The sequence below is a fragment of the Ursus americanus genome, chromosome X (genome assembly GCF_024610735.1).
Source record: "Ursus americanus isolate L20-20 chromosome X, mUrsAme1.1.p, whole genome shotgun sequence".
NCBI classification, from domain to species: domain Eukaryota; kingdom Metazoa; phylum Chordata; class Mammalia; order Carnivora; family Ursidae; genus Ursus; species Ursus americanus.
The window spans coordinates 44,889,821-44,907,712 of NC_142164.1; the positions used below are offsets into that span (position 1 = coordinate 44,889,821).

Here is a 17,892-nt window from a genome sequence, read left to right on the forward strand (position 1 = left end):
TTACAGTAATCCGGTACAACAGTGACCTGGTACAGAAATACCACCCTTGCTTCTGGATCGATGGGCAGTATCTCTGCTGCTCTCAGACAGCCAAAAATGCGATGGGCTGCCAAATTCTGGAGAACAGGAATGGAAGTAAGAGATCTGATCGATATAATTTCTCCCTCTTTTGATTCTATCCATCACTCTTTAAAGGGTTGGCCAACGTTCAAAGGGACCTGGGAAAGGGGATTAGTCGGGGCCGAAATCCCGCTGACGCTCTGCTCTCCAAACCATGTGACCTGGCACAAGGCTGTATCCACTCAGACTTTTCCTGACTTTCCTAAATGCACTGTGTACAAAAGCTAAGTGTCTGATCAAACCTGTCCCTGGGCCCTTTCCTAAGATGCATTCTATATCAACACTGGTTTCTTACTTTGCAGGTTTAAAACCTGGGAGTTCTCACAGAAAGACAAAAAAGCCCCTTCCTCCCACACCCGAGGAGGACCAGGTATACAGGGAAATTGGTGCTGTTACTGCTTAAATAGAAACTTACGCGGGTGCCTGGCTGGCTCAGTCAGTAGAGCGTGTGACTCTTGATCTTGGTGTTGTGAGTTCGAGCCCCATGCTGGGCATAGAGTAGTACTTAAAAAATAAAGTTTAAATTTAAAAAAAAGAAACTTACAGTCACACCCTGAAAACACCAGTCTTAGAACTCCCATGGCACTTGACAGTGTTAATTGGTGTTCTTGTGGAGACATGGGATTTGTCCTAAATAGAACAAACCTTACCACTCTTCATCTGTAAGATAGAGTGCTCTTAGGAAGTTCTAGGCAATAATTTAATCCAATCACCTGTTTAAAACAAAACAAAGCCTGTTTTTTTTAAATGAAAAATATTTTCAAACATAAAGTTGTAAGAATTGAACAGTAAACACCCATATACCCAATACTTGATTCTACCAGTAATATATTATTTTAAAAGTTGATTTTTTGGTTACTTTTCGAAGTCTAAAAAGCACTTTCTCGTATTTTGTAAGTAAGCAGGACAAGAGTTATTATGCTCGTTTTACAAACAAGGAAACCAAGATTCAGAGTCAGTAGATCCATGTACTAGTTTAGTGCCAAGGTTTCTTGGTCGTGGCTATACATGGTTTTTGTCCAGGAAGCTTTAAAAATACTGATGCCTGGGGCCCACCCCCAGAGATTTTGACATATTTGGTATAGGAAACTGCCTGGGATTGTTAACCACTCTCCAGATAATTCTGATGTGCACTCCAGGCTGAGAGCCCAGCATAGGTATTTGAAAATTGTTTTTGAATGAATGCTGAATAAACCTTTTTTTAAAAGCCTGTTTTAGGTTAGACTGTTGTCTCTAGTAAGCCAAAGAGTTGGGGGAGAAGAAGAGGGTGCTTGATATCTAGCCAAACACCCCCTACTTTTTTCCCCAACTACACAGATCTTGAAAAAGCCACTGCCCCCTGAGCCAACAGCAGCACCTGTCTCTGCAAGTGAGCTGAAAAAGGTTGTAGCCCTTTATGATTACATGCCAATGAACGCAAATGATCTACAGCTACGAAAGGGTGACGAGTATTTTATCCTGGAGGAGAGCAACTTACCCTGGTGGAGAGCGCGGGATAAAAATGGGTGAGTCCACTCTAGCTCTTCTGGAACTTTTCTGCCCACCCTCTCCACACGTGAGCAGAATCTTGCAGCATAATTCCCCTACTCGGTGTCCCAATCAGCAAGTGTTCTTCCCACACCAAAGGGAATATGCTGTCCCACCAAATACTTCCCAGAGTGCAGCTCTACTTGTGGCCACATCTCTGAGCTGGTAGGGTCTGGCCCATATGTTGTCATGCACATATAATCAGTGCCATGTGTGCAGAAGCTTCACACTTCACTGGCCTAGCGATGCATCAGTGGCATGATCCTCTTTGAGGGAGGGGCGTGGTTTATATAGCTCCATTTGAGATTGGTTCTGAGCTCAGAGATACGGGCACATGAATCTGTCTCCCCCTCCAAGCATGGGAAGTGCTGGATGATCTACCACATTGTCTCCTCTGCAGGCAGGAAGGCTACATCCCTAGTAACTATGTCACCGAAGCAGAAGACTCTATAGAAATGTATGAGTGAGTATGCTTATGTGCCCACACAGTCTTCCCAGAGGAACCGAATACAGTGTATATATGTTTATACTTTCAATAAATTTATTTCAAGATACTTAAAGTCAGTGCCAGTGGTATCAAATGATGCCACCACCCTAAGTTAGTAGCTATGTCTTACCCTCATGCCAAGCACCCTTTGCTTATGAGAGCTGGAGAGGTCACCATGCCCTCCCCCCAAATCCAGAAGAATCACTCAAAGAAAAGGATTTGACAACTGGATAGGAAGCATTCGAAAGGGTGAAAATGTCAAACTTCTGTCACTGTCCTTTCTCCCTAATCGTGGAAATGGATCATCCTTGGGTGCCCTGTCCCTGATCCCATCCCTGTACCCCTCTGCCACCTGCCTTTTGTCCTCTACTCTTCATTTCCAGCCAGGCTTTGGGAAAGGGCTGCAGGGTACTATGCACATGATAGGTACTCAGTAAGTAGGAGTTGAGTGAACTGATGGAACCACTGGCACAGATGAGCTGTGGAAGGCGCTCTAGCCTTGAAGCTGCTAACACCATGGCCTAAGAGCCACTGAAGCATTTTCCCTTTACAGGTGGTATTCCAAACACATGACCCGGAGTCAAGCTGAGCAACTGCTCAAGCAAGAGGTAAGGGTGTGGCCACAGGCAAATGACATTCTCCTCGCACAAGTGAGGGATTGCTGCTTTCTGTCACCTCCAGGCAAGGCAGTGTCAAGACTGTCATTTTATGGGGGGGGGTCTCAACTACACTTTTCACTTTCAAAGGCAATGATGCTGCAGCTCAAACGTGGAACTTGGCAGTAAAATTAGGGCTTCGATTTTTCTCTCAAGTTCGGGCAGGTGGAATGCAGGTGTGAGCACCACTTCCTCCTTAAAGTCGGCGTCTTTTTCTTTGTTTCAGGGGAAAGAAGGAGGTTTCATTGTCAGAGACTCCAGCAAAGCTGGAAAATATACTGTGTCCGTGTTTGCTAAATCTACAGGGTGAGTGTTACTGTTTCAAGGCCCTGGGGACAAAGGACAGAGGTGCTTTATGGTGTGCCCCTCCTGCTGTCTCTGCCCTTTACACTCAAAATTCAATTTCACTTCGCTTCTTGGGTCCTGTTAACCCTTGTTCCCAAGATGCTGACTCAACCTCCACTCCTTCAGGGACCCTCAAGGGGTGATACGCCATTATGTTGTGTGTTCCACACCGCAGAGCCAGTATTACCTGGCAGAGAAGCACCTTTTCAGCACCATCCCTGAGCTCATCAACTACCATCAGCATAACTCTGCAGGTGAGTATCAGGGGCACCAGAGAAGAAGGATGGGACAAGAACCAGGAGAAGCAATTCAGGACAAGGTGGCGAGGGGAAAGAAAAAGCCTCACAGGGCAGTGCAGATTTGGGGAAAGAAAACCCCTATGATGCTAGGTCGAGATCAAGTAAAGAGGCAGTCAAAGGCTGACTTTACAGCCAGTAGGGAGAGACTTCTTATATAGTGACTGATGCTTAGGGCTGAGGAAAGACCTAGAAGATCCTGGTAATTAACAAATCAGCAAGTATTCATTGAGTTCCTGTGATATACTCAGCAATTTTCTTGGTACTGGAGGAGAACACAGTGAAAGTATTGGTCAAGGTCCTTGCCCTCAAAAAACATACAGGTTAGAAAATACCCGGAGACAGTTTCTAAGTAGGGTAGACATTTGAAAACTTGGAGATTGGTGAAGGCATGAAGACATGGGATAAGCTTCATTGAGAAGACTTGTTGCTATCTGCTACCTTCACACAAGGCAGCATCAAGGCCGTCATTTTATGGGATCCCAATAACACTTTTCAGTATCAAAAGCAGAAGTTGGAAGTGAGCTAAGCCTGGGCTGGGAGGTGGGGCATATATTTAGTTGGGGAGTGTATTTCAGTGAGTATTTTCTCTCTCTCTTTTTTTCTTCTGAAAATTCTTTTGTGAGAGGAGAAGCTTCCAGAAACATTGGGGTTCATGGAGATCTCCTGGGATTCAAAATGTACTGGAAAGATGACTGTCAGAAGTGTGAGGCTTTACATGAGGGTGTGTGCAGCATTCCAGCTACTACACTGCACCAGCAGCATGACCCTCTTCTCTGTATGTTTCAGGGCTCATATCTAGGCTCAAATATCCAGTGTCTCAACAAAACAAGAATGCACCTTCCACTGCGGGCCTGGGCTATGGTAACTGCTTATTTCTCTAGGGTAGGGTGGATGGGCCAGTGACAAGGACTACATTTGGCAGACCCAACTAGACCTTGCAGCACACAGTTCCGCACCAGCTGCCTCCAGGAAGATTCAGAGCCAAACAAATTATTTAATAATTTTTCTCCCTCTGGTGGCTCCTACTGGGACTGCAAACACATAGATTCACAGAGGGATTATTTTTGAATTGTGTGATTAAAGAAAACATAATCATAAAGGGATTTTAAGAGGCTGTCTAGTTTCTCCTTCCTTTATGGCTGCCTGGCACCTAAAATTCCAACTCCTCCAACCAGTAACCATCCTTTCCCTGAGATTTACCTGAGCAAAGATAGATTAGTACTACTGAGTATTTCCCTTTTACTGATTGCCTATTTCTACCCCTAGTAGGGATTCTTACCTATTATACATACACGATTCCCCAGAAATCATATTGAGGCTTTGTTGTTATAGGATCATGGGAAATTGATCCAAAGGACCTGACCTTCTTGAAGGAGCTGGGGACTGGACAGTTTGGGGTAGTGAAGTATGGGAAATGGAGAGGCCAGTACGATGTGGCCATCAAGATGATCAAAGAAGGCTCCATGTCCGAGGATGAGTTCATTGAAGAAGCCAAAGTCATGATGTGAGTTACAGCCCATACTCAACTCTCAATCCAGTTGCTGGAGTCTAGGAATTACCAGGACAGTTTCCTCTGTGACTTAAGGTGACTTTGAGTGAGAGAAATTTGGGACCAGGGCCTGAGGTCACTCTTTGATTGTCAGGAGTACTAACTACTAAGGTAATCATTTCTTTGCCTTAGATATGGGTGGATAATAGTGTTGGTTTGGGTGTGTACCAGCTCGGTAGGATTTGAGGATAAATGTGAAAAATGAGACTTTCAAAAGGAAGATGGATTCTGATTAGCCTCAGTGTTCAGCCAGCCCTGGGCTTATTTTCTGTTCTGTTTGGGCTCCGTATCCCTGCCCACCCTCAATATCAGGCACTTTTGGGGTTTAGGGTGGGAAGGAGGAAGCTTGACTTGTTATCATGGTCCCTTATCAGATGCTCTACTTCCAGACCAACCCTCTTCCTCTCCTGCCCCTTTCTGATTAGTATGGAGAGCCAGAAAGGGAGCATTGGTTTGTTGCCTCTCCCATAGGAATCTGTCCCATGAGAAGCTGGTACAGTTGTACGGCGTCTGCACCAAACAGCGCCCCATCTTCATCATCACTGAGTACATGGCCAATGGCTGCCTCCTGAACTACCTGAGGGAAATGCGCAACCGCTTCCAGACCCAGCAGCTGTTGGAGATGTGCAAGGATGTCTGCGAGGCCATGGAATACCTGGAGTCAAAGCAATTCCTTCACCGAGACCTGGTAGGACCTCAGAACAATTGGCCTGGGACCAAGGATGGAGGGGGTGGAAGTAGCGGCAGAAGGTGTATCATACCTGGATGAGGAGGGTGGCCGGAACCTTCATTTCAGTTTTATCTAGACACCATTCAGAGTTAGCTGAGCCTGTGTCCCGGGGATCAGCCAGCTGAGGATCTCCAGCCTTGACACTACAGGCCTCGCCACGGTGGGAGCTGGAGCCGCCACTCACGCCCAGGCCCCCAGTGCAGCAAGGACATGGTGGGGCCCTTCAGGACAGAAGGGCAACCCTGCTTCCCGATGGGGCTGCTCCTGGCACTGGGCCATCACCTGGTTACAGCAGAGTCATGTCCTGGGGGCCTATGGGTACATTTGTTGTTGTGTTGTTGTTTAATGTTATATATTAGCTAGCAAACACTTAAAAACACATTTGGAAAAACTGAATTTCCAGCTTCTCTTGAAAATCTTGACCATCTTGAAACACCAGGCTCATTCTCACAGGCCACGCTAAGGAGCAGCTTGCCTCCTTCCGACCAGCGGTGTGCTCTGCATTTTCCTGCAATCTACCCACCCCACTTCCCTCTATCACTTTGCCTGCCTGGCCTCTAGAGGCATCAGAGTTTTGTGCCCCTGTTTCTTTCAGCCAGGCCAAGGCTCAAATTGTCCTAGTCCCACTGGCAGAAAAGCAAACAAAACAAAACACAACACACTTGCCTTCGGTTCTCCCTCATTCCTTCAGCAATTCAGTAGAGGATGGGGTGTCAGGGAATCATCAGTGTGAGTGAAATCATTCTGCATGCCCTCGATGCTTTACTTATGTCTATACAGCAGCTTGCTTTAGATGTAGTGGAAATGCATCAGAGTTTCTCAGTGGCATCACCTGACTCCTGCTGGGTGGGAAAGTGTCTCTTGAGTTGAAAGAGATGAGGCTTCTCTGGCTTCCTTCCCCTGGTGCGCAGAAGCTTTGTGCCTTTAACCTGTGTGCCAGGGACAGAGTCTCACTGGTAACTATTGTACTACAGGCGGCTCGAAACTGTTTGGTAAATGATCAAGGAGTTGTTAAAGTATCTGACTTCGGCCTCTCCAGGTGAGTGTGCCTTTTTTGATCTTTCCCTCTAAAAGGAAAAATAGCACAGTCCAAACTGTGGCAGCATTATTGTTTTGAATCCTCTCCCTTTGTTTTCCCCCTCATTCTAGTCTTTTTCACCCTCTTTCTATTCCTTTTCTTTCTCTGGATTCTTTAAGTCGCTTCTTTCCTCCTTTTGTTTTATTGTAATAGGCCATTCCTCGCCTTTCTCCCTCCACCTTTTTAAGCTAAAATCCCCAATACCTTATCTTGATCTGTTAATCCTGTTGTCCTTACCCTGTGCCTCCTTCTTTCCTGATCTGTCTAATTCCCACTGGCAGCGGCAGAATAGAAGGAAAGGTAAACCAGAAAGGGGGATGGAGAAGAGGAAGGGAGTACCTAATAGATCTTATTTCACTCCATCCTTGTTGTAACCATAGTGTCAATCAGGAAAGCTGAATCGGATAGAAAACAGGAATACATTAAAAGTAACATTTGTAAAAGACACTGGGGGGGCCTGCAAGCATGTATTTGTGCGGCTCCTGTGACTGTGCCAAGAAAATGTAAGTAAATGTCAAGCTCTCCCAAATCGTAACAGTAACAAGTCCTGAACCCTCGGCAGGTATGTCCTGGATGATGAATATACAAGCTCAGTAGGCTCCAAATTTCCAGTCCGGTGGTCTCCACCAGAAGTCCTTATGTATAGCAAGTTCAGCAGCAAATCTGACATCTGGGCTTTTGGTAAGTGGTCGAAATTATACAGCTCAAAGGAAGAGGAATGCAATAGAGGAAATTAACACTTTGCAACGTGCACAGAGAGATTGTTTTCATGCTTCTCAGCCCTAGGGAGTGCTTACTATTGTTGGGCACCACAGGGGTTCCTGAGGATAAAAAGAGTAACCTAGACATGATCCCTGCCTTCTTAGAATTTACAGTATATTGAGAGGAACAATTTATTCAGTATTCCACAGCGTCTGCATACTGATTATGTACCAAGGGACTCTGCCAGACCGTCTAATTACAAAGACAAATAAGAGGCTGTCTCACTCCAGAGGAGCTAATTGTCCAGTACAACCCTGATTACCCTCCTGCGTGGTCAGTACTAGAGCAGAAGTTTGGACAAAATGTAAAATTTGCAGAGTGGGGAATCAGCTGAATTTAAAATTTGAGGTTGATCTAAGGAAGACCAGGATCCCAACTACCCAAAGAGACTGCAAATCGACTTAACTACATTTTTTTTTTTTCATTTTCTAGGGGTTTTGATGTGGGAAATTTACTCTCTGGGGAAGATGCCTTATGAAAGATTTACTAACAGTGAAACCGCTGAACACATTGCCCAAGGCCTACGTCTCTATAGGCCTCATCTAGCTTCAGAGAGGGTATATACCATCATGTACAGCTGCTGGCATGAGGTAAGTGTTTTAAGGGGACCTTGAGCCTCCTTTCCCATTCAGCCAGCCAGCCACCCAGTCCCTTCTCTCCCTGGCTATGTGGCAGCTGGCCTCACACTGACGGCCGCACACATTCTGGGACACAGCCTGTACCCCAGTCCTTTGATGTCCAGAGACTTCCCCAGGCTCATCTAGTTCTCACTAGAGTAAGCTCAGCAGACCCCATTACCAACTCAGCTTCAGGGAGAGGGGATGTTGTGGGGCCAGGTCACCTCGCATAAGCAGGAAGCTAAAGGCCCTCAGATGAGCATAGGGACACTTAAAAAGAAAAGCCATTAAAATTTATGTTCATTCCTTTGGAAGTCATTAGCCCTTTCTTCTACTTTACTAACGAGCTGCCAACCTTTTCTGGCTGTGGTCCTAACTGGAATTAAAAAAAAAAAAACACCCTCCTGAAAGGGAACTAAAATAGGTAGTCATCATTTTTTTTTAAATGGGGTGCATCATGGGGTATGTGGGTAAATGTGGTATTTTGAAAATAAGAAGTCTGGCCCGCTATACTAAAACATTCTGGTGCTCTCACCTTGGGTTCTTTCAGAGGTGCTTTCTCCACTTTTCAGTAGGTCCTTGGCAACCTTACTTTGGCAACCAAAATCTCTAGTAGGAGATGAATGCAGGGCAGGACAGTGTCCAACACGCACATATGTGAATCTGGAGCCCTCTTGGTCGGGTGAAAAGTGGGTCCTTGGATCAGAGCACGGCTCCTTTCCCTTCCACAAATGAGTGAAGTCACAAAGAAAGCGTGGAGAAAGGGACAACCATTTCCCTTCTCTCTCCTGTGCCATGCAGGATTAAAGGGGACTGACTATGCTCCCTCCCAACTAGAACATCCTCACTCTGCTGGTTGAAATGTTTCAGACAGGCCCTTTCTCCACAGCCTGTTTAGAGTAGTACTCGTGAAACTGGATGCATATCGGAATCCCCAGGGAACTCTTAAAACTGCAAATGACTGGGCCTTATCCTCAGAGATTCCAATTGGCTATGTCTGAAGCAGAGCCCAGAGATGTCCTTTTAAACTTCCCAGGAAATTCTGATACTCAGCTAGGTTTTAGAACCACTGATCGAAAGGAACAAGAAATTGATGACTTTTGGTTCTGATGGATTACAACCTTTCTGGCATGAATAGGTCCTGAATCACTAAATACCTCAGGGCCCTGTCACAGGCCTTAGTCTAGAGGCCAGACAGTGGTAACAAAATGTCCGAGGTGCTCCGGACCCCTGCTCAGTGATGCAGCCCATGGTCTTGAAATGTTAATTCCTCTGTAAAACTTTCGCTTCAGGATGATAAAACAGTGTTTGAAAGTTTACAAGGTTTCAGTTGTGGCAAACATTTAAACTTGTTTAGTAGCCATTTTTCATTTGAGGATCCAAAATAATGATGCACTGGCCTACAAGTCTGTAATGAATTCGCCCTCAGTTTTTAATCAGTGTTTGTCAGTTTAATTTGCAAATTGTCCTCATCACATTAATAACCTGAGTTACTAAAGATGAAAAGTGAACAAGGACTTCATGGAGCACTTCTATTTCTTTTCTTTTTTCTTTCGTGTGTGTGTGTGTGTGTGTGTGTGTGTGTGTGTGTGTGTGTAATTGACGGGGTATGCTACAGGGCATACAGTATATACTTAATAAAACTTTCTGCTTACATTGCATTTCCCTTGAATTCTGGATTCTAGCCCACTGTAACACACTGCTTTTTCTTTGGTTTTAGAAAGCAGAGGAACGCCCCACTTTCAAAATTCTTCTGAGCAACATCCTAGATGTCATGGATGAAGAATCCTGAGCTCACCAATAAGCTTCTTGGTTCCATTCCTCTCCTCCACAAGCACCAATTTCACTTCTTCGGAGGAAATCCCAGGCTTACAGGCCCTGGAGCCTTCGTGCTCTCAATGAATACGCAAAGGCCCCTCTCTACATCTAGGAATGACTCCCTTCTTTAATTCTCTGAGATAGTACCTTCTGAGCAAAAGCCAAGGAATTATTGTGCCTGGTATTGTTCTCGAAGAGAAAAATTTACAGGAGTATTAAGACAGACTGAATTTGGGATGGAAAGTTTTGGGGAGGGAGGGGTGTAAATAGCCTGAGAAGGGGTCCAACAGCTCTTTGGGTAGGCATTAGAGCTTGGGGGGAGGGAGGCAGAATTTGGCAGGAATAAAATGGTGTCAATAAAAATGGGAGGGGAGGGTGTTTTGATAAAATAAAATTACTGGAAAGCATGAAGGTTTCTTGCTATCTCGATTAATCATGCAACCTCCCTGAAGCATCCTATCTCAGGGTTCCAGAAAACTGCTGCATGGCATTGGCTTGGCATTTTCCTACTTTGAGAACTCGACAAGATCGTCAGCAACTTAACCCCTCTGACTCTTGGAAAATTCTGGCTCTGGGTCGGAGACAAACTCACAAGCAAAGCACCAGCGCCTGGCACACAGCAGGCATGTGATATTACCGGAATGAATCTGAAATTTGGGGACAAATTCCACCGGAGCCTCTTTCTCCTCCATCAGGAGGGAAAACACCGTCAAAGAGCTGGAGCCCCAGGATGGCTAAGAGACGGGCCAAGCAGTCTGGGCCAAGGCAGTACCAGCGCCGCCGCACGAAAAGCGCGGGCCAATTTGGAAGTGGGCAGGGGCGGGGCAGTTGGGCCAGCCGGAGCCCGGCCACGTGGTGTTAAGTAACTTCCTTTTTTACTTTTTTCCCCTTCTTTTTGGAATAACGTCTCTGTCAGCACCGCGGCGCTGACTGCAAGCCGCTAGGCCTCAGAGCTCACGTGGGGCGCTGTCGCGGGGTCGTGGCCGGGAGGGGGGCGCACAGGCGGCTGGGAGGAGCGGCGGGCGGCGGGGGGGGTGGGGAAGGTAGGGGTGGGGAGCGGAGGGCGGGGCCACGCGCAAGGCCACGCGCCGACGCAGTGCGCTCCCGGGGCGGGCCCACAGACGGCAGGTTGTGGTTCCGGTTCCGTCGCGGAGACACGTGAAGGTCGGTGAGTCGGTGCGGAGTTCGTCTCGGCACGCGTGGCGGTGCTGGGATGGATTCCTCCTCGTCTTCGTCCGCGGCGGGTTTGGGCTCGGTGGACCCACAGCTGCAACATTTCATCGAGGTGGAGACTCAGAAGCAACGCTTCCAGCAACTGGTGCACCAGATGACGGAACTTTGTTGGGTAAGGAGCCTGGGGCTGGGACCTGGCCACTGTACCTACTCTCCCCCTGTCCTTGCCCGGCGGGATTCCCCAGGACGTCCGGGATTCGGCGAGGGGGAGGACCCGGGAGCACCCCCCTTGGTTTGCTCAGGTTTCTCACATTAAGCCGGAAGGTAGAAAAGGTGACTCTGCCTCTCGGGGGGCTCTCACCCCAGACCTTGGCTTTGTTGGTGCAGAGGACTGGGATCATAGCCGACTTTTGCCCCTGTCCCAAACAGCACTTCAGGCACCTGAGGTTGAAGCTTCCTAGTGCTGGTCACCAAGACTGATGAGAGCCACCAATACTGGAGATTTTTTTTTTTTTTTTTGGAGCCCCGATTCCCCGGGAGTGAGTCTCCTGTTCCTGGACTTCCCAGGGTTTACCTGGATTACCCAGTTGCTTTAACTGTCGCCCGTGAGAAATGAGTGGCTCTAGCCCACTAACTGTAAAAGTGGCGTACGCTCTCCCCCTCCACACACGCTTATTTGCTTTCTTGTTGGATTGTTGTGTAATACCAGGCTCTTTTCAGGTCTGAAGGTTGAGGAATTGAGTGTGCCCTCTAAGGGGACTTTGGCAAAAGGGTGGAAGGCATTTGCAGCTTGGGATCAAAGTGTTCTCTGGCTGCCAAGGACACCATAACCGCCCTGCCTTGTGGGGAAAAAAAAAAACACAACCTCATACGATTCAGAGGCTGAGGATAATTTTCCTTGAAGTGGAGAGTCTGAGGCTTGTGTACACAGCAAAGAATAAGGGACAAAATTCATTTGAATCACTTATCTTGAACTATATACAGTCATCAGTTCCGTAGTCCTTTTCACATAAACTTGTGGTGTTGCTGGACTCTGAACCCTCAACAGATGCTTACTTCTGTACTCCTTGGTGCTTTGATTCCTAAAAAAAAAAAAAAAAAAAAAAAAAAAAAAACCTGTGATTCGTTAATTTTGGCCAGAAGGGGGTATGGTTAGGACTCCTTTAAGAATCTGTAAGCTGTGGGCCCTTTAGAAAAATTCATGCAATTTTCCATTCATCTTGAGAGTCAAGAACTTCTGGCTTAAGTAGACAAGGTTATAGAATCTTGGGTAATAGATTGCTTTTCTTCTTTGGTAGGTTTTAGGTGTTACTGCCGTGACTGGTTCTTTCACCCTTTTTTTCCCCTGCAGTTACTCTAAAGGCATTTAATGGTGGCAGCATTGTGGAGTTATAACCAAATTCAGGGAAAGTTACTTCACTTGTATTTTGCCCCCGCCCCCCCCTTTTTTGGCTCTGTAATAGCTCCACCATTTTCTGTTCCAGTAACTTTGGGCAAGATAATCTCTGCCATGGCTTCCCTCTTTGTAAAATGAGGATTAATGATAGTATCTATCTTGTAGGGTGGTTGTGAGGATTTAATGTAAGGCTGTAGATAACTGCTTGCCACATGCCAAATGTGAAATAGTAACATATCAGATACTGTTTTTAGGTGAAGTTTTTCCTCTAAATAACAAGAAGCTACCTCCCCCGCCCCGATTTTTTTCTCAAGTTCTTTGTGTTTCTGTATTTTGTCCTGAGCAGGAGAAGTGCATGGACAAGCCTGGGCCAAAGTTGGACAGTCGGGCTGAGGCCTGTTTTGTGAACTGCGTTGAGCGCTTCATTGATACAAGCCAATTCATCTTGAATCGACTGGAACAGACCCAGAAATCCAAGCCAGTTTTCTCAGAAAGCCTTTCTGACTGATCTCAGCATTACCTCTTTGGAAAAGGAAGGTAGTTCAAGAAATGAAGAGCGGTTGATGGGATAGTTGAAGAAAAGGCTATGGGGGAATTGGCTCCCACCTTTGTCACTCTTGGGACATCCTGTCATCTGAGAATGAACAAAGACCAATTTTGTGTGTGTGTGTGTGTGTGTGTGTGTGTGTGGGTTTTGAGGCTCATGTGTACTTGGTTGTGTTTTTTAATGCTAATCTTGTGAAAACAATTGACAGATGAATGGAAAACTCGACTAGATGCATATTACTGTACGTGGGACTATGCTTTCTCAAAGTCCCATTAATTGCTCCCTATAATTTTGGTAGTGGAACTGCTTTCTGTAATTTGATTGTGGGACCACATAAGGTAAAATCTGTCATTTGTGTCGATTCATTTCAGATTTCTGGGGAGATTGGATATACATCTTTGTGTCTCTCGGAAAGGGCAGCAGTGGGAGAAGAGTAATTTGGTACTTAACTATAGGCCTCCTTATCTAGTGTTTTGACTATCAGTGCTGGAAAAAATCTATGAGATGTTCATACAATACACTCAGCTTACTAGGTTCCCTCCCTCCCTTATGCTGTGATTTACTTTAATGTATAAGGTGTGGTCTCGAGGTAGTACAGGTAGCCTGAGTGTCTAGAGGCCTTTAGTTATAAAGGAATCTAGCCAGTGAGCATAATTCTCATTACTAAACTGCCACGAGGAAGAAGCTTGCTTACCCTGTATATCAGGGTCCAAAAAGTTCAAAGATGTGCCTAAGTAGGTTATAAAGATTTAGGCCAGTCAAAAACTAACAGCAGTTTCAGGTAGAGGTGCATGCCTAATGTTAATCAGTGTAGACTCCATTTATTGCATTCTTTTGATCACTGAAATAAAGGCTTCTACAAAATTCAACTCTGATTCAGAAGGCTTTCTATTCTGGTTATCACCTGCACCCTGGAGAGATTTGGTGTAGGCTGGTTCCAAGACTGAAGTGTAGCCTGTCTGGGTACTTGCTCTGTGCAGGGAACAGCACGGTATTCCAGGGATGTCTGTGTGACCTTTTTGTGAGAAAGGAGAACCCTGAGATGAGATGGGAAGGGAAGGAATTCAGTGCTGATAGTCAGTTCCCTGAGAAGAGGTTATATTGACTGGATTCCCCTCCTAACTTCAAATGCTAGAGACTGGAGTGTAGACCTAACATGGAACTACTTGTTGGAAGCCTCTAGTTCAGATCCGTAAAGGCTGGGGAAATAGATGCTTCTAGAAGCCTCAAGTCCTTTTAGCTTTCTACCATATAGGTACTACAGGAAAATTTTTAAAAATCCTGGTGAAAAAATTCACAAAAGTTTCAAGTGATTTTTTTTGCACCAGACACTGTTTTTGGTGCCAGGGCTTCAGGAGTGCACAAAAAACAAAGTTCCTGCCCATGTGGAGCTTATGTTCTAGAGAGGGGGAGACAGGTAACAAACCCATAAATATGTCAGTATAATGAGGGCCATGGAGAACAAGCAGAGTCTGGGGTAGTAGGGAATGTTCGTGGGGCTGCTGTTATTTGAGATAAGATGGTTAGAGAAGGCCTCCTTGGGAACGTGGCAGTTCACAGAGACCTGAAAGAATTAAGTGACCAAGCCACATTGGTATCTGGGAAGATCATTTCAGGTGGAGGTGACAGCAGGTCCCCAGGCCCCAAGGTCAGAAGCATGCCATGATGCTAAGGTGGAACAGTCAAAAGGTCAGTAGGGCTGGAGTAAAATGAGTAAGGAGAAAGAAAGTCCAAGACCTAAGCATGAGACGGACTGGGGCTGGGAGGCGGGTAAGTGCACTGATCCTGTAGGGCATTGTACGCCATTGCAAGGACTCAGCTTTTAGCAAGCAAGACGGGGAGCCATTTGAGGGTTTTTAGCAGATGAGTGATGTGATGTAACAAGTTTTAGGAGGGTCTGGCTGCTGTTTGGAGAACATGTGCAGTAGTAAGAATAATGGCATTTTGAAGTCCAGGAGAAATCAGGCCCTTAGGGTGGGTATCTAGCATATACTTTGTATATCCCCATTTTTTTTCCCCTACAAAATGTAGTGTGTTCATGGAAAACCTCCAGTCATAAAGGAAGGGTCCTTTAGTCTTTGCCTTCTTACTCATTCTTCTTATTCCTCCTTTTTATTATATATTACTGTTTTACTATTAACTGTATCATTCCTTATTCTTCCTTCATATAGTATTAAAATATTCTAGTTACATTTAGACACAAACATAACTGTTTGCTTTTACAATGTTAACTGCTTGCTCAGCTAATGTACATAATGAAAAAGAGGGTCTGTTGGATTTATACAATATGCTTGAGCACCAAGTGTGTGTTCAGTACTACTGGGTACAAGATAATGGGAGAAAGAAAAGGTAGAACATTTGTCCCCATCGTCAAGGAGGTTAAGTATACCAGAGCAACAATTTGAGCTTTTGTTTGCTTTTGTCAATCTCAGAAACCTCAGAGTCTTGATACAAAGGTGGTACTGTCAGCCTTCATAACACTCCAAGTTCTCATTGCAATATTCAGAGTAGAATGCTTAAGAGTCCAAGTATGAAACAAAAGGATTGAATTAGCACACTCTTTCCCTGAAATGAAATCTGACTTGGAAGCCTAATATATAAAATAGAAAAGCAAAGCTGCTTTGGAAGAGGCCCACTGTTGTCACCCCCACCCCCCTTCACCTGCTCCTGTGGTGCCTAAGGCACTGTCTTAGGACCTCTAGGGTTTTATTAAACATACTGTGAAAACTGGACCAAGACTATCCCTAAGGCCCCTGCCCATGAGTCTGAATGAACATCAGGGATAACAGATACAACGAAATCAAACAAGAACTTTGTATTTATTTAATGTAACAAATCTCTAGACGGAGTTTAGATTTTATAACAAGTTAGAGGACACCTGGGTGGTTCAGTTGGTTAAGAGTCCGCCTTCAGCTCAGGTCATGATCCCAGGGTCCTGGGATTGAGCCCTGCATCAGGCTTCCCGCTCAGCAGGAAGTCTGCTTCTCTCTCTGTCTCCCTCTGCCCCTCCCCACTGCTTGTTCTCTCTCTCTCTCAAATAAAATCTTTTAAAAAAATACAAGTCAATAAACCCCATGTAAGATAGCATTTACATGCAAAGCAATCAGTGGTCCTTTTTTAAAAAAAAAAAAAAAACACCACTTTTCATTCCTCTTAGTATCTTAGTAGAAAATCTTGCCATATCAAGATTTTATTTCAAAGACCACCCAATAGTGCTTCTTTTAAGACTCTTCATACTTTCTTCCAGCTTCATCTTCTGGACTCAAAAGAGGCTGATGCAGAAAAGTCTGGTAACTTGCATTTTTATTCCATGGAAGAATAAGAGTATTGCTTAGATTAATTGATCTCTAGTCAAAAGGGCAACAGATACAGACCACAAGGGACATCTCAAAAGGTATGGAGGAAAACAGGCCAAGAACTATGGTAAGGAAACCACAGGTGGTACTAACCAATGAGGGCCTATGCTTCCATTCTTTGAAAAGAATGGCAGAGAAGGTGATGACGGGTGTGAGAGAAGCAGACACATTGCATGGCCATGATTGCATAGGGACTGAAAGTATATCCAGGGCCTTGTGCAGATAGTTCACTTGAGTGCTACATCAATCACAAGACAAGTCGAGAGTATCCAGTTGAGGGCTGGCTTTGTGACTGGCTTCCCTAAAACAGCTGCTTCAAGGCAATGCCTAAACTTCATACCTGACAGGGAAGGTGGGCCAACAGAAGAGCAGATTTACAGTAGGAGGTTACTCGGGCCATCACGAGGTCCCACTATGAAGGCAAGCAAGTGGAACTGGTCACTACACACAGCAAAAATGACAAATCCTGCGATAAAATAATTGAATTACTACTTGTAGTACTCCTATAAGAAATGCTAAAGCAATTTGACAATTAAATCATTGCATTCTGTAACACCTTAGCAAATGAGGAACATTTCAGCAGGTAGCCATTTAATGTATGAACTAATAAATTCGTGTTGTGTATCTACAGCTCTTTTTTTAAAGAATTTATTCATTTATTCACAAGAGGCAGAGGGATCCCAGGACCCTGGGATCACAACCTGAGCCAAAGGCAGACGCTTAACCGACTGAGCCACCCAGGCGTCCCTCAAGCTATATCTTAAAATCACTCAAAAAGGCAAAGCCTATACAATATATTTATGATACTTTCTGTTACCCAGAAATACATAGAAGGGACCATTAGGATATAGCAAGCCAGGATTCAGATGTACTGATCAGGAACTAGGTGAACAAAGGGGCCAACAGAATTTTGAGATGGATCTGCAATGTAACAGCTGTGCTTCGCTGAGGGTATGCATGACTATTCGCCACATACTCTACTAAAGTATTTTACGTGGGTCATCTTTTTAAAAATTACAACTCTTAGGAGAGAGGAACTATGATAACCATACCCATTTACAGATGGAGAAGCTGGGGCTCTGAGAAATTAACTTATTCAAGGTTACACGGCTAATAAGTTATAGGGACGGTATTTGAATCCAGGCAGTTTGACCCCAGAACTCATGGTCTGAGCTACGTTAAACTACCTCCTTAACTTCCTACCTCAAGACAGGAAGTACTGTTTCTTTAAAAGGTAGGGCCAGAGTGACCGGATCATTTCATTCTAGAGATAGCACGGTATAGTGGAAGAGCATGGTTTTAGAGTCAGGCAGAACTGGGTTCAAATCCTGATTCTGCCTGCCAACACCTGTGTGACCTTAGGGACGTCACTTCACCTCTGATCTCCAGTTCATCTATAAAACTGAAATGATAATGCCCACCTCACAGGGTT

General features: G+C 45.2%; 2 protein-coding genes across 5 annotated transcripts in view; both read left to right on the plus strand.

The window, feature by feature from the left end:
- Positions 1-10,392, plus strand: part of BTK (Bruton tyrosine kinase) — a 34,422-nt gene extending 24,030 nt beyond the window's left edge. For all 4 annotated transcript variants that reach the window (XM_045800006.2, XM_045800002.2, XM_045800001.2 and 1 more), the window contains 14 exons: positions 7-135; positions 423-490; positions 1,438-1,625; positions 2,048-2,110; positions 2,688-2,742; positions 3,017-3,096; positions 3,262-3,389; positions 4,221-4,295; positions 4,767-4,938; positions 5,455-5,671; positions 6,688-6,752; positions 7,354-7,472; positions 7,986-8,143; positions 9,891-10,392. In XM_045800006.2, the coding sequence (XP_045655962.1) occupies positions 7-135; positions 423-490; positions 1,438-1,625; positions 2,048-2,110; positions 2,688-2,742; positions 3,017-3,096; positions 3,262-3,389; positions 4,221-4,295; positions 4,767-4,938; positions 5,455-5,671; positions 6,688-6,752; positions 7,354-7,472; positions 7,986-8,143; positions 9,891-9,962 (1,589 nt within the window). In that variant the 3' untranslated portion in view covers positions 9,963-10,392. The remainder of the gene's footprint in view (positions 1-6; positions 136-422; positions 491-1,437; positions 1,626-2,047; positions 2,111-2,687; positions 2,743-3,016; positions 3,097-3,261; positions 3,390-4,220; positions 4,296-4,766; positions 4,939-5,454; positions 5,672-6,687; positions 6,753-7,353; positions 7,473-7,985; positions 8,144-9,890) is intronic.
- A 714-nt stretch (positions 10,393-11,106) lies between these two features.
- TIMM8A (translocase of inner mitochondrial membrane 8A) lies at positions 11,107-13,469 on the plus strand. Its single transcript, XM_045800000.2, has 2 exons — positions 11,107-11,333; positions 12,904-13,469. The coding sequence occupies exons 1-2, from the start codon at positions 11,202-11,204 to the stop codon at positions 13,063-13,065; spliced, it is 294 nt and encodes a 97-aa protein (XP_045655956.1). The 5' UTR covers positions 11,107-11,201; the 3' UTR covers positions 13,066-13,469.
- Positions 13,470-17,892: the final 4,423 nt, after the last annotated feature.